Source organism: Sapajus apella, unplaced genomic scaffold (assembly GCF_009761245.1).
Source record: "Sapajus apella isolate SASKATOON/1434 unplaced genomic scaffold, GSC_monkey_1.0 scaffold64, whole genome shotgun sequence".
Lineage (NCBI taxonomy): Eukaryota > Metazoa > Chordata > Mammalia > Primates > Cebidae > Sapajus > Sapajus apella.
Genome location: NW_022437004.1, coordinates 5,767,427 through 5,783,207, shown reverse-complemented (window position 1 = coordinate 5,783,207; position 15,781 = coordinate 5,767,427). Strand labels below are relative to the sequence as shown.

The following is a 15,781-nucleotide window of genomic DNA, read 5'->3' as shown; positions in this document are numbered from 1 at the left end:
GACAATCACATCTGACTAGCATTTAAAATGCCTAAACTCTTTTTTCCCTTCCTGGTGGCATCACAGTAAGAATCAAATGAGGCAAACATAGAAATGCATGCTGGAAATGGGGACATTGCTCCTTCCAGGGGTTTCAGAATCACCCACTTTTCCCATGCCCTCCCCCAATGGGACAGAGATCATAATTGTAAAGTTTTGTGGAAAAAAATAAATGAGAGATTGGTAAAATATCCTGTTACAATTTTCTTTTTGAAAATGTCTCAGACAGGCACAGTGGTTCACACTTGTAATCCCAGCATTTTGGGAGGCTGAGGCAGGAGGATCATTTGAGGTCAGGAGATTGAGACCAGGCTGGGCAACTTAACAAGACTCCATCTCCACTTTTTTTTTTTTTTTGGTCTCAAAACTTCTGTTGTAGGGAAATTCTTATCTATGAGAGGCCACTTGAAATAAATGGGTTACTGGCCAGGGCTTGGAAATATTTGTGGTATGAGAAGGTCAGTTGTTTTTTGGCATCTTCAGATAACATTATTATTGCTATTTATAAGCAATTAGTAAATTACTGAAAAATCCATAAATTTAAAATTATTTATTTGGGAAGACTCTATTTATAAAAAATTGTGCCTCAATTATGCATTTTGCTTACCATTACATCTATTTCAGTTCTAAAGGAATATATGGAGGGAGAGGGAGTCTTTTCAAAATGATTGTGAAGGGGTGGCTTATTCTCTTTGCCCTCAGTTTAATAGAAGCAAGAGGTAGTTTGTAGTAGTGGGCAGTCAGAGGTGGGTTCATTGCATTGGTACTTCTAGTCCTAGCTTTTCACTATTCCTTGGCAAAGTTCTTAACCTCTCTGGGTTCCCCTCTTCTTACCTTTCTCCTATTCCCCCCCAAGTGTGGGAGTCACACTTCAACACTATACACCTGGGAGTGTTGTGTTGTTAAAAAGTATTGTTAAATACTTTTTAAACGTGTTAAATTCTTGTTAAATACTTTAAGACGTGTATTTATTTATTTGAATTAGTAATACATACACATGGTTCAATATGTAAAAGATATAAAGGGAGATTTGGTGCCTTCTCCCTCCTGCCTGCTTCTCTCTGGGTGTCCCTGTTCCAGTTCTCAGTTTTCTTTTGCAAACTTAGAAATCTCAAGAGTCTGTGAAGGGCAAATGAAAAGCAAGATGACTAGACTAAATCTGAATGAAATGAAAGGGATTTATTCTAAGGTGATACTGCTCACTGCTTAGATAAGCACCTTGAGCAGTGAGCAGTATCGCCTTAGAATAAATCCCTTTCATTTAGATTTAGTCTAGTCATGCCCTCTTCATGGGATCCCTCAAGTTTTCTGAGACTTCAAACAGCAACACTCAACTAAACTATGAAATAGTCACAGCACCTTTCCAAGAAATCTTGACTTTGAACTTGCTAATGTGCAAAGGAAATGGTCCATTTCTCTAGAACTGGGTTAATAAGATTTTACTTTGTCTCATTTATAATTTTCTTCTGAAAATTTGTTTTTTCTGCTGTCAGGTAGGAGAGAAGGCAATAAGGGAAAGATTTGTTTTTGCACTGCTTTGAGATTTTTATACCTTAGGCCAGGAGCACACAAGAAATAAAATATTAACAATATGTCCTTAATTTTCCTTTCTGACAAAGATCACTTGCCTCTCCATTTATATATAAAGAAGGGGTGTGTTAAGCAAATGAAGGCAGACAAGATGTGCCCAGCACCTGGCATACAATAGGGGTACAGGCCATTGCTTAATAAAACGTATAATTTATTAAAACATGCTCGGAGCACTGCTGTGCTAACCAAATATTCCCTGAAATTTTTAAATTTACAATGTAAAATAAGAATAATTTTAAAAACTATTTCTGGAAAAATAGCTTAAGGGCTTCCCCCTCCATAGCAATTTAAGATTAACCTAAAACATGACAGTTATTATTAACTGGGGAGCACCACCCCCATCTCCTTGTGTGTGTCTCACATTGGAGGCTTATTGTGCACGAAGTTGTGATCAAAATCCAACTCAATTCATTTTGAAAAGTAACGACTACAACATCCATCCACTCCAATGAGCAAAGGGTGTAGGCTTTGCGTATACACAGCCCACCACACACTATGGGTCATGGCATACAGGCTAGCTTTGGAGGTCGCTGCGTTTGTTCATGTGTCTACGAGCTAGGTTTTAAGTGTTTTCCCCCGTTCTATTAATATAATTAATTAATTAACCCCACTCATTCATTTACTCAGTCCACAGCCTTTTTGTTAAGAGCCTGCTGAGGACATAAAGATGGAGATCCAGTATCTACCCTCATGAAACATACAATCCAAGCGAAGAAGGCTTACTTTGCGATAGTCGTCAAGTTGTGTTTTTATGGCGCTTTACTGCTCCCGCCAGCACCCAGTACCTGGGTATGACCTCAGGCGGTGGCAGAGCCCGCGTGCGAGGTCCGGCTCTCCTTGGCTTGCCCCGGCAGGGCGGGGTCAGGAGAGCAGCCGCCGGCACTGCCCCCGCGCGCTCCCTCCAGCGCTGCTTTTAATTTCGCAGCTTCCACCACCGGAAATTAGTCGAAGGCTGAGTGGACCCAGCTAAGAGCCGGCGAGCTCCACGCGGGGAGGGTGCGCCCACCGGTCCCGCCGGGCGCCCGCGGGACGCGCCGCCAGGGCCCTCTCCGCCGGGGGCTCGGCGCACGCCCACCTCTTCCAAATTTAACCATTACCTAAATCCGAAGGGAAATGAGCAAACCTCTCGGATTGGGTGTCAAGGTATTTTCAGCCTCGTTGGGCGTATTTATCCCGAAGTGTTTCCACAACAAGCTATTTCGGGGCCGCGGGGCAGGTTTCGCTCTGCGGACGCGGTGGCCACTCGCCGGGCTCCAGGCCGGCGGCACCGCGGGCCGGTGATTCACGGTCCTGGGCTGGGGGTGGTGCAGCCCTAGCAGGCGGCGGGGTGGGGGGGGCATGGCGGGTGACGGATGCCAGGGGGGCAGGGAGGGTCCTCGGAGCTGTGCGCCCCCACCCCTCTGTCGGCAGTCAATCTCTGTCCTGAATCTGTGGCTTCTCTCGCTGCGGAAGTCTCCCTGGAGCCAAGAATAGTTATTTTCTTTCGAGTCATTTCTAGTGCCTGAGTGTCCGGACCTCCAATTTCCCCCATCCCCAGCCGACCCACAGGGAGAGAACTGGGAGAACGACTAAGGGACGCGCGGGACGGGCTGGAAAGGCCAGGCCCCCCCGCACCCGCCTGGCCACTTGCGCAAAGTGGCGCGCTGGGCCGCCCGACGGGGGTTGGGGGCAGGTCTGGGAGGGCTGTGTGAACGACTCAATAACGCTCAGGAAGTGAAGCCTGTGGTTTTGGGGGCTGAGCTCGGAAGGAGACTTTTTTTTTTTTAAGGTCAGAGAGACAGAGCGGTCTCTTCCAAAAGCAAGATTTTGTTTGAAAACTCTCCTAGCGCGGTGCCCGCGCCCTGACCCCGCAGGTAGGTCCGCCAAGGCTGTTCTGCGCCTCCAGCCCTGGTGGGGGCGGCCGCGGGGACTCGCAGAGCACCGGTGCTGCGGGGGCGACCAGAGGGCGCGGGCGGGTTCCCACCTGCTGTGGACCGCCGTGAGGGAGCCGGGAGAGCCCTGGCAGCTGGGTTAGGGCGCGACTCGAGCAGCGCGGCTGGAAATCTGGAGCCGGAGGCGCGCAGCAGGCAGCCTGGTGGTTCGGCAGGGGAGCCAAATCCACCCGGGAAGGAAACGTCTGGTGGGAGGCCACAGAAGCTGCGCTCGGGAGGCCACCCCCTGAGCGCCCTCGGCTCCCGCCTTCCCGGGCCGGGACGTTGAGGAGAGGCCTGAGCTCTAGGAGGGCTCGCCCCGCCTCCCGCGCCAGCTGCAGTGCGGGGTTACCTTCCCACGCGCTCGGCAGTGGCCCCGGCGCCCCTACCTCCCCCACCTCCGTCCCTCCTGACAGGAATCGGCAAAGCCGGCCGGAGTGCGAGAGAGGCGTGGGCTTACAGCCCTGGTGGGGAGGCGGCCTCCACGTCCGCCTGGTCTCTTGCGGCTCTAGCCCAGACCCAGCTCCGGCTCTGACAGCTCCCCCGCCCCCATCGGTCCCGCTCACAGCCAACGCGTGTCTCAGCCGCAGCGGGACCCTCGGGACAATGCCACTCTGTTTTTCTTTTCTTCTGAGTTTCGCGGCTGTTTAAAGAATTGGGTTTGGGTTTTGTGGCGTCTAATTGTATGGCCCAGAAGTGCAGGAAGCAGCAAAGCTCTAGCCCTGGGAGACAACCCTGACGGAGGTAGATGGCACCCTAGCCCCTAGGGGCATTCTGGCGCTTAGGCCCCGAGACACGTCCCAGGAGTCTTTTCTCCCACGTCTGTTCCAATTCCTCCGGAGAAGGGGACATAATGGGGCTAGGGATCTGAAGCAGGAGGCCTGCACCCTACAGGGACCAAGGCCGCTAAACTCGTTTTGAGTCGAGAGCTCCAAAAGACAGACGTAGACTCTGTGGCCTGCATCTTGCCTAGGAAGCCGAGCAGCTCCTAGTACAGCAGTTGAAACAGCACGAAGCCGGAGGACTGAGGGTCCTGCCCCAGCCCAGAGTTCCCAGCACCCTCGTTTCTGAACCAACCGAAGCCACCGAGAACTGCTGTACTGCAGCTCACGTGTGAGCGGGGTTCCCATCGCCTTCACCCCGGGAGGAAGGCAGATTCGTTTACCCCAGACCACCTTGACTGTGGGGTCCCGCCCCGCGGAGCCATCTGGAGCCGAGGCTGGCGCAGCCCCGCCCTCCCGCCGGGCTCAGATTTCGACCTGGGATTAGGTGAACTGATTGGGGGTTAATGAGAGCGGCGCCCTGGGCAGCTAGTTCCCTCCCAGGCTCGGGCCGACCCTCGTGCTCTGGCGTCGTGTCTTTCTTGTCTGCCAAATTATCAAGTGCACCACCGATTCGGGACACCTAGCATTTCCCAGTCAATGTTCGCGGATCGGGCTTCACTTCCCTAGGACGAGATTTTTTGGTGAGAAGAACGGAAAGTGCTTTTTCCCGGGACCTGATTCCCGAGGTTAGATCTCCATAGTCTGGGATGGCTCGCCGCAACCTCAGCTGGTACCTGCAGCACCCGGGAGTCCGGGGCCAAAGTTTCTCCTACGTGGGGCACAAGTGAGGGGCAACTGGGATCATCCGGATGCGAGTTTCTCCTGAGGTGGGGATTGGTCGTCTGTTACTCCCCTTACTTTCCTGTCCCTTTGCTGGCCTCTGCTGCCCCCAGTCCCTTTGCTGCTGTCCCAACACCGCCACCCCTCAGTTTTGTGTTCCGTCCCTGCCCCCCCCCCCCCCCCCCCCCGCCGCGTTTCACTCCAGTTTGTAGCTGGCTCTTGGAGGTCTTGGCTCCTTGCCCCTTCCGGGTCCTCGACCACTGGGCATCCCCGATCCCTAAACCGATTTCTCGTTTTCCCGCCCTCCCTTGCCAGCCAGAAAGCACAGCCAGGCAGGCAACGAGTAGCTGAGTTGGGGTAACCCACCCGATGGGAACTACGGCTCTCCAGAGAGTTTGATTGCCGGAGCGAGCTTGGCTAGGAAAGGGGAGGAGCTGGGGGGCGTGAGTAGGGAGGAGGAAAGGGGCCCGAGTCAGGGCCCCGGGACAGGTTTTACCGCTGAGCTCTGTCAGCGGCAGCGGCGGCAACGACGGCGGGTTCGCGCCACCTGTCCGAGTGCCACCTGGTAAGCGTGGCGCAGTAGGGCCAAGCCCCTCCTCCCATGGGCCCTCTGCGCTCCTCCCTGGCCGGTGCTCTCCCTCTGCCTGGGTGCCCAGTCCCAGCACCTGAGAGTACTGACCCGCGTTTCCACCTGGTTTTCTTCCCCTCTCAGGTCTCCGCCGGGCTGTGGCTGAGCAAGCCTTCGGAGTGACCGTGGGTGACAGCGGCTCCAGGGACCCTTGGGGCGGAGTGGGGAAAGCCCCAGACCACCATGCCGCGCTCATTCCTCGTCAAGAGCAAGAAGGCGCACAGCTACCACCAGCCGCGCTCCCCAGGACCAGACTATTCCCTCCATTTAGAAAATGTACCAGCACCCAGCCAAGCAGGTGCGAGGCACGCGGGGCCCAGCAGGGCTGCTCCCGGGGACTCTGACTGCACATTGACACACGATTACCCGGGAGCTGGGAGGGGCTGCCCTAACGTCCCTTAGGCTGCCGTTTTTGTTTCCTGCTGTCCTGGTTCCTCAGGGTTTGTCTCCTAGGTGCCACGGCCTCTCTGCACCTGTCCTCAGATCCGAGAGGGTTCCTGGCCAGGGTCTGGGTGGAGAGGGGAAGACGCTTGGGTGCCCTGGTCAGGGGAAGTTGGGGGAGCCTTCAGAACCCCCAGGCTCAACCAGTCCCAGCCCGAGCCCCTCACCTGCCTCCTCTCTGCAGACAGCACTTCAAATGCAGGTGGGGCGAAGGCGGAGCCCGGGGACCGTTTGTCCCCTGAATCGCAGCTGACCGAAGCCCCAGACAGAGCCTCCGCATCCCCAGACAGCTGCGAGGGCAGCATCTGTGAACGGAGCTCGGAGTTTGAGGACTTCTGGAGGCCCCCGTCACCCTCCGCGTCTCCAGGTAGGAACCCACTGGGAACCGCTGGGGCGGGAGCTGCAGGGACCAGGCAGTGTTTGGGTGGGTGTGTGTGGGTGTGTGTGTGTGTGTGTGTTTGTGTGGTGTTGGGGTAGAGGGGATAGGCGCGATCTTGGGTGTAGACATTCTAATGGGGAGTTGGAGAGTTTCCGGGAGGAGCGAGCTGATTCGCAGGGGAAGGAGGCCAGAAAGAGGCATCCGGCTTCTTTGGGACTTAGACAGCTTGCCCGCTGGGGCCGCTGCCTTCGTCCTAGGAGGCGGGACCCTGGCTGCTTGTCGTTTGCGTGGAGCTGGCCGACGACGGAAAACGAACCAGTTTTTTCAACTGGCAGCAACGCTGATGTTTCGTTTTCTGACCAGACTTGATTTTTCATAAAGTGCTAGGATCCCACAATCCAGACCCCCGAACCTCAAACAAACGGAGACCAGGGCAGTAAAGGCCAGGTAGAGGAGCTAGGTGCGGGGCAGGTGGGAGGGGGCGCGACGAAAATCTCAGCCCGCGGCTTGGTCTTTACGGGCGCAGATTGGGGCCCTGTTTCATTTTTCGTTTTGCCAGGTTGACCCAGCCTCACGGACCTGCCCTGTAGGTTTCATTTCCAGCGAGCAATACAGCTTCAGGCAAACGAAGTGACTGCACGTTGGGTGGGGGCGTCTTTGTCCGGACCTGGGGAAGGAATGAGCTAACCAGCCAGATTTTGACAAGGGCCGGTTATATCCAGAATATGCTTGCTAGTTTTAAAAGATACCACCACTCGTCCCACAATCAGTGAGTTGACTTGGCTAAACCCATAGCTCCAGCGAATGTGTCTGGGAGCCGGCGGTGGGAGGATTCTTCCTGCCAGGGCGTCAAGTGGCCGGGCAAGGACTAGGTCCCAAACTCCTTGGAACGAAACTCTGGGTACGGCCTTTCACTGACGTGGCCAGCCTGAACTGGAGTGTGTGTGTGTGTGTGTGTGTGTGTGTGTGTGTGTGTGCGCACGCACACACACACATTTGTAAATGTCGTATGCACTCACGTGCATTGGGTCACTAGTTTTAGCAAAATTCATGTGAGTGGGAGTGTAGCAGGACGAGAATTCAGGGAGCTGTCTCTTTGCAGGTGGTGGCAAAACTTTATGAGATTACAGTTATTCTCTGAGAAATTCGGGTTCCCTGCCTCCATCAAACTATAACAGGAATTGGAAGTATTTGGCGGACAGTTTAAGCCCAAAAGTCCCTTTCCTGCTGCCCCTTTGCTGTGTACACTGGGCATTTAACTTTGTGAAACCTTAATACCTTCCGGTTTATTCAGATACCAACCTTTCGGGTAGTTCGAGGCCGCATTTATGGCCCCTCTCCCTTTTTCCTCGTGGATTCCAGGAATAAAAAGAATTGAGTGGGAACATGTAGGGGCTGGGAGAATGCCTGCGCTGGTGGCTGGACCCTTCGCCCACGAGTGCTGTGCGAGGCCGAATGGGGCATTTATTGATGTGACCTTCCCCATAGGATCTCCAGGTGCGCAGGTTCAGCCAGGAAAGATCCTCAGAACGCCAAGCGCCTCAGCTGCCCTCGCACAGAATTTACTACCTCCTCTCCCGAGGTCTTTTCAATGATCTATTTGCTGCTCTGCCTCCTATAGTGGCCTGCAAGGCCCCAGGGTCTGGGCCGCGTTTTACCCTGCGGTGGGCCTGGCACCTGGAGCACGCAGTGTTCTACCAGCCGTGGGTGCCGCGCAGTCCGCGAACAGGCCACACCCACAGCTGCAGAGCTGCAGCCCGGCAGCCTCCGCTCTGCCCTCTGAAGCCTGACTGGATACTCCCTTGTGCCTCCACAGCCTCGGAGAAGTCGATGTGCCCGTCGATGGACGAAGCCCAGCCCTTTCCCCTGCCTTTCAAACCATATTCATGGAGTGGCCTGGCGGGTTCTGACCTGCGGCACCTGGTGCAGAGCTACCGACCTTGCGGGGCCCTGGAACGCGGCGCCGGCCTTGGCCTCTTCTGTGAATCAGCACCGGAGCCGGGCCACCCAGCCACGCTGTACGGCCCAAAGCGGGCGGCGGGCGGAGTGGGGGCCGGGACTCCAGGGAGCTGCAGCGCAGGGGCAGGTGCCGCCGCTGGCCCTGGCCTCGGGCTCTACAGCGACTTCGGGTCTGCGGCGGCCGGGTTGTATGAGCGGCCCACCGTAGCGGCGGGCTTGCTGTACCCTGAGCGTGGCCATGGGCTGCACGCGGACAAAGGCGCTGGCGTCAAGGTGGAGTCCGAGCTGCTATGTACCCGGCTGCTGCTGGGCGGTGGCTCCTACAAGTGCATCAAGTGCAGCAAGGTGAGGCATCCGAGCTCCCCGCTTCGCCTGCCCTGCGCCTGCTTCCCCCTACCAGTGCCTAGCCGGCGCAGCACCAGCGCCCCGCGGCCCCTCTCAGCGGCCTTCTCCCCGGCCCCACCCGCCTTAGGTGTTCTCCACGCCTCATGGGCTCGAGGTGCACGTGCGCAGGTCCCACAGCGGTACGAGACCCTTTGCCTGCGAGATGTGCGGCAAGACCTTTGGGCACGCGGTGAGCCTGGAGCAGCACAAAGCCGTGCACTCGCAGGTAAGCCCCGGGCGCACCGCTGCGAGCGGCCCTGCTCAGGTTTTTTGCACTCGGGGATTTTCTGCATCTCCTAGGTGCAGCATCAGCCGCTCTCGCCTGGAAGTTTTCTCCCTGACTGTCCCCAGTTTCCTCCCCCAACCCTTCCGCTGCGTCTCCTTGCCCTGGGAAATATACCTTTCCCTACACACATGTGGCCGGCTTAGGTCTTGAGGCAGCCCTAGATTTTGGTGTCATATCACTGTGAGCCTCGAGAGTGCAATCCTTATTGGGCTTGAAGAAGGTTTGTATGCACTGATTTGTGCTGCTCATATGTCAGACTTATTAGCTCTATCTCTTTGCACCTTTTTTTTTTTTTTTTTTTTTTTTTTTGAGACGGACTCTTGCTGTGTCGCCCAGGCTGGAAAGTGCACACAATCTTAGCTCACTGCAACTTTCGCCTTCCAGGTTCAAGCGATTCTCCCACTTCAGCCTCCTGAGTAGCTGGAATTACAGGCGGTGGTACCGCGCCCGGCCAATTTTGTGTTTTTAGTAGAGCTGGGGTTTCTCCATGTTGGTCAAGCTGGTCTCACACTCCTAACCTCGTGATCTGTCTGCCTCGGCCTTCCAAATTGCTGGGATTACAGGCGTGAGCCATCCTGTACCCAGCCTGCCTATTCTTTTCACCAGATGGTTGTTACTTAATTTGCATTGACCCCTCCCGACTGAAAAGGTGGGATCTCAGCTCATTTAGAGCATACAGTAGCATATTTACCTTGCTATTCTCTCTCTTCCCCTCCCCTCGTCTCTTTTCTTTTTGAGACAGAGTGTAGCTCTGTTACCCAGGCTGGAGTGCAGTGGCACAATCTCTGCTCACTGCAACCTCCCCCTGCCAGGTTAAAGTGATTCTTGTGCCTTGGCCTCCCAAGTAGCTGGGATTACAGGCACACGCCACAGTTATTTTTTTTTTTTTTTTTTTTTTTTTTTTTTTTTGAGACAGAGTATCACTCTGTCACTCAAGCTGGAGTGCAGTGGCACCATCTCAGCTCACTGCAAGCTTCACCTCCTGGGTTCAAGTGATTCTCCTGCCTCAGCCTCCCGGGTACCTGGAATTACAGGCATCCGCCACCACACCCGGCTAATTTTGTATTTTTAGTAGAGATGGAGTTTCACTATGTTGGCCATGCTGGTCTCGAACTCTTGGCCTCAAGTGATCTGCCCATCTCACCTCCCAAAGTGCTGAGATTACAGGCCTGAGCCACCACACCCCGCCCCTGCTATTCTTTCATGAATAAATATTTGTTGCCTAATTTCCAGGTGCCAAGTATTTAAGAAACCTGTAGCACATCAGGTCGTTGACAGCATGCTCACATGAAGATTGTAGTTTAGCAGAGAGATGGAGAGTAGATGAGCAAATAAATATAACAATAGCTATGACAGGAGAATGCTATGACAGGAGAAAGCTGAAAAGAATATCAGCCCATCTCCCCCAGAACCCACACTGGCTGGGGGAGGAGGCATCTGAAGTGACTGAGGTCTAAGCCTCCTGTTGAAGAGGGTGGAGAAGTGTGTGTTAATGGTGTCAAAAAAAAGCAGGGTGTGGATATGTTTTTACCATGGGGTGTGGAAGGTTGTGGGCAAAGAATGTTTTGGTAGAAAAAGTGTTCAAGGGTCGGGCGCAGTGGCTCATGCCTGTAATCCCAGTACTTTGGGAGGCTGAGATAGGTGAACTACTTGAGACCAGGAGTTCGAGACCAGCCTGGCCAACATGGTGAAACTCCGTCTCTGCTAAAAATACAAAAATTAGTAGGGTGTGGCGGTGGCGCCTGTAATCCTAGCTACTTGGGAGGCTGAGACACAAGAATTGCTTGAACTTGGGAGACGAAGGTTGCAGTGAGCTGAGATCATGCCACTGTACTACAGCCTGGGTGACAGAGGAGACTCTGTCTCAAAAAAAAAAAAAAAGAAAAGAAAGAAAAAGTGTTGAAGGGATTTTAGGGTCAGCTCAGGGGCAAGGAGAGCAGCAGTCTAGGTGACTGCAGGAGTACCACATCTCTCTCTCTCTCTGCAGGAACGGAGCTTTGACTGTAAGATCTGTGGCAAAAGCTTCAAGAGGTCATCCACACTGTCCACACACCTGCTCATTCACTCAGACACCCGGCCCTACCCCTGTCAGTACTGTGGCAAGAGGTTCCACCAGAAGTCAGACATGAAGAAACACACCTTCATCCACACTGGTGAGCTGAAGGCCCTTGGCTTGTAGGAAACACACTGAGGCCAACATAACTCACCTTCTCTGATTTCTGGCCCCAGTGAGTGGTGGATGGGACCTTTCTGATGGAATTAATCACCGCTCTGTGTTAAAGAAAACAAAGGGGTGGGCTCTTAGGTTCATTTATAGACATAAATCTCCCCAGAGCCACCTTGATTTGGGGTTGTGTCTGAAAGACTACTCAGCAGATCAGCTCAGTTTCTCTCTTCTTGGAAAGAACATTTTCCTCTAGGTTGGCAGCTGCTTCCACTGCTGCCTGCTCTGGGTGAAATATGAAGCTCCAGGGTCCTCTTAGAGAGTTGCTCTAAAGAGCAAAGAGAGCTGCTCTAAAGCTTACCTAGAGATTGAGGACTTTCTTTAACCACCTGGCCTTTTGTGGGAGGGATTCATGTGGCCTCTTTGGCTGCATTTTTAGGAGTCTGAGAGCTTATTCTGATTGAGGAGGAACAAATAATGGCAAATGTGATTAAATTCTCTGCTAAGCATTTCTAAAATGCATTATTTCATTTTATGATCACAACAACTCTTGGAGGTAGAGACTACTCCTTCTCCCCATTTTAGAGATGAAAAAAACGAGGACAGATAATCTACCCAGGGTCACACTGCTAGCAAATGACAGGGTCAGAGCTCAAATTCAGGTCTGACCTCTCAAATGTCCACTCTTGACTACTGTTTATTGTATTCTATGTTTAGAGTCATGAGGGTTGGTAGACACAGAAGCTTCTGTTCACTTATTGCTCTTTTCAAAATATCTGCAAGTTCATGCCATAATAATAATTCTTTACCTATTATAATGCTTTATAATTTACAAAGTACTCTCAAATCTATCATTTCATTTGATTCTTGTTGCTACTCAATAAAGTAGAATGAGCTGCTCTTACCATCCTGAAACTCGAAGAGTGAATGATTTATCAAAAGTCAGACTGAGTGAATAATGGAGCCATGTAATGCTCTGGCTTCTAATTCTGGACTCTTTGCCAAACACTTTATGTGTGGGTGGGAGCTTCAATGCCAAGAACACTCTAATAGTCAAAAGACATTTACATGAGACCCAGAATTTCTGAAAATTGTATTGCAGAATATGAATCTGATTTAGAACAAATCACAGTGTATTCTAAACACCCACCCTTGATGTTTATAAATATGCTTGGGTAATGTATATATTTCCATTGAAAACCCAGAAAAGTAGTCTACTTTAATCATTCCTTCTTACCTGAAATTTCCATGTAATTCACTCCTTATAAGTAAGGTATTCAGGACACTTATCAAAATGCAACTAGGATCTTGACTGAATAAAACATTAAGCCCTTATCAAACATTTACATTATACCTGGAATTTGTTTCTCAGATTTGTTTGACCCTAAAGGGATAGAATACGTTTTAATGGGTTGTTTCTTATCGAGGAAACCCAAAGCATGAAAACAGAAAATAGTGTATCAAGGGGTACAGAGGGTTACTCAAAAACAAACTTCATCTATTTTATACTTTTTCCAAGGCTGAGCCCTGACTAAAATGCCATGCTGGGGCTATTTGGAAATTCATGCCATTTAACCAACAACACATGAGATGGGGAAAAAAACAAAACCTTTCTGTGTTCTCTGATTTATTAATTTGTGGTGAAGAATTGCTGGTATATAAAGAATCATGTGACTAACCTCATAAAATGAAAGAAAAATCAAAACAGAAAAATATCAGCTACCTTAAGAAATACTTTGTTGCCCAAATGTGGATTTTTAAAATAAGATATTGAAAAACATATCCTGCACATGTACCCTGGAACTTAAAGAAAAATGTCCATGTTAAGATGTTTTTCAGATATACTCTGCTGTCCTTCAAGAACAAGAAAGAAGACAGCCTCACTGGTCCATACAAACTAACACCCACTTGGAAATTCAGATTTGAAAACTTCCTCTGAATTAGAACGTAGTCACACGGTTTTAGGACAGCTTCCCCCTCCCCTTCCTGTTGAACATCTGCTCTGGGTGTTCACAGCTTATAAAGTCAGGGGAGTCCTCCCTGGGGTAGATTCAGCTGGGGAGGGCACGTGGCCTTTGCTCTGTTTCCGTTTAGCAGGAAACGGTTTGAGGCCTTTGGCTGGGAACCCCCACTCAGAAAGTCTCCCTTTCACCTGGTGCACCCATGGTGCTTCCAGGGACTCGCATTGCAGGCTGGGCGTCAGTTCATGTTGCAACACGTCACCCTCCAAGTTGCTTGAAGGCCTTAGACTGTGGTGCAGCCAGCTGCTGCTAAGAGCATGTGGGTCACAGTGGGTCCCCTCTAGCTTTATCATAGGCTCATACTTTCTCCCCTCCCCTTCCCATCCCCACAGGTGAGAAGCCCCACAAGTGCCAGGTGTGCGGCAAGGCATTCAGCCAGAGCTCCAACCTCATCACCCACAGCCGCAAACACACGGGCTTCAAGCCCTTTGGCTGCGACCTTTGTGGGAAGGGTTTCCAGAGGAAGGTGGACCTCCGGAGGCACCGGGAGACGCAGCACGGGCTCAAATGAGCACACTGGCTGGCTGCAAGCAGCAGCTACACAACACTACAGAGGGCAGCCTCCCTGCTTGCCATCACTCCCTTTTGACTTTGCAGGCCCCAGGTCCAGTCTGCAGATCCCACCAGGTGTTCCTCCTTTGCCTTACCTCCTGGAGCTGCCAGAGGTGATGAGGTACCTTTTCATGTGCAGCCCAGAGTAAGAATCAAGTGACTGTCTAGGCTTTGGACACAAATAGGCTCCTCTACACCTGAAGACAAAGGCATAGTCAAATGGGGACCAGAAGAAATCTTAGACCTCACAGTCCTTCCCATTTCCAGCCCTAATCTACAGACAGGAATGTCCTTTAGGTTTCTTCCCTTGCCTTCTTGACCTACTCCAGTTATTTGTGTGGAAGAGGAGGACTCATCATTTACAAGGTGGACACATGCTAATATTTTTATCTAGAAAGAAGAATGAGTGTTAAATTTTATTTTTTTTTCTTCTGGGGAGTCTGTTGACCCCCTTCTTTTGGGTGCTGCCTATAAATCTTGGAGGAATCATTTCTCTTCCTCAAAGACTGATTCAGAAACTGATTTTGGGAAGTTTAATACTTTTGAAGTCATGAGATGCACCATCAAGGCTACCCCAAGAAGGAGCAGAAGATAAGTTGGTGATGAGAGGGGATTAGAGGTCCTCCTTTCAGGAGGCCTGTGAAGGCTTCATCAGTCAAGGTAAAAGCACAAGCAATGTCTGTGGCCAAGATGTCGTTCATTGGCTCAGCACATGTTCATGGATCACCAGCTATCAAGGTACCAGGCACCATGCTAGGTACTGGGGAAGAGAGACTGAAGTCACAACTCCTGACTCTGCTCCTCAAAAGCTAACAGTTGCACCTCCAAGTGGCTTGGCCTGTTCTTATCCTTGGAGAGAATTCTGAGAATACAACACAGAATTGTAAATCTTCCCTTTTGACCCTTTTGGATTTTATCAGGTGTAAACAAAAAGCAGCTGAACAGTTACTTCAAAGATATGTGTGTATATTCAGTTTTTTATTGTTAAGCTGATATTTTAAAGATGTCTGAGCTAGCAGGCATGTGGAAGTGAAGGCTCTGTCTTCAACTCTGACCCTCCATGTGTATCATAGAGAGGGTAAAAAGTGGTATTTTCAGTTTGATGAGGTTGGTAAATGTTTTTAGATCTTCTGGTATGCATTATGTTTGTGAATACATATTTATTAGAGTGATGTTTTAAGTTAATAAACTATTAAGACTATTACAGATTGCCTTTCCTTTAGGAAAGGAATTTGGGGAAGACCTTTGTTTTAGTCTGGGGTGGAGGGAAGCTGGCACTGAAGGAAGCTGCAATAGACTGTAAAAGAGAAGCAGATGAGCTAACATCCACAAGCGAGTAAAATCCAATTGCTTTGGTTTTCATATACTTTCTCCTTTGCTTCTACACCTCAGAGATACTTCTTTAATAAGACAAAAACTAGGAGGTGTACAAAACTAAGCTCCTACCTTGTAGAGCCCCTGATGGTTCCACAGGCACATAAGCAAGCTCTTTCCTCTAAAAATGTCAACATAATTTTTTATGGGCCTGAAGACTCCCAGATGAATATAGAAATCACAAGTCTTAGGTCTAGAGGTTTTAGTTTTAGTCACAGCTCTGTCACCAGCACATCATGTGACTTGGGTAAATCTTTTGACTTCCCTGATACTGGTTTCTTTGACCAAGTAATGTGGAGACAGCTCTGTCATTCCAGTCCAACCCTGACTGCTTTGATTCTGTGAAAACTGGAAAGGAGAAAAAGTATGAGATTGGTTAGCTGCCTCCCCTAATGCAAGTAACAAATCTAAAGGTACATGAGCATCTGGGTTATTTCTGGTCTGTCCCAC

At 51.0% G+C, this 15,781-nt stretch overlaps 1 protein-coding gene across 4 annotated transcripts; it reads left to right on the top strand.

The window, feature by feature from the left end:
• The first annotated feature begins 2,220 nt into the window (after positions 1-2,220).
• GFI1 (growth factor independent 1 transcriptional repressor) lies at positions 2,221-15,161 on the top strand. Of its 4 annotated transcripts, none has more exons than XM_032247894.1 (7): positions 2,222-3,482; positions 5,856-6,069; positions 6,397-6,579; positions 8,408-8,895; positions 9,023-9,160; positions 11,208-11,373; positions 13,738-15,161. In XM_032247894.1, exons 2-7 carry the CDS (start codon positions 5,955-5,957, stop codon positions 13,914-13,916), a joined length of 1,269 nt encoding a protein of 422 aa, XP_032103785.1. In that variant the 5' UTR covers positions 2,222-3,482; positions 5,856-5,954; the 3' UTR covers positions 13,917-15,161. The 4 variants fall into 4 exon arrangements, with proteins under 4 accessions (XP_032103786.1, XP_032103785.1, XP_032103784.1 ...); XM_032247893.1 differs by having other exon boundaries at positions 2,222-5,190; XM_032247892.1 differs by having other exon boundaries at positions 2,222-5,708.
• Positions 15,162-15,781: the final 620 nt, after the last annotated feature.

Bases quoted from the DNA above. Each gene is read 5' to 3' on its own strand.
- GFI1 (XM_032247894.1), top strand. From the start codon at position 5,955: ATGCCGCGCTCATTCCTCGTCAAGAGCAAGAAGGCGCACAGCTACCAC. The intron at 9,161-11,207 runs GTAAGCCCCGGG...CTCTCTCTGCAG, and splicing joins ACAAAGCCGTGCACTCGCAG to GAACGGAGCTTTGACTGTAA. The intron at 11,374-13,737 runs GTGAGCTGAAGG...CCATCCCCACAG, and splicing joins ACACACCTTCATCCACACTG to GTGAGAAGCCCCACAAGTGC.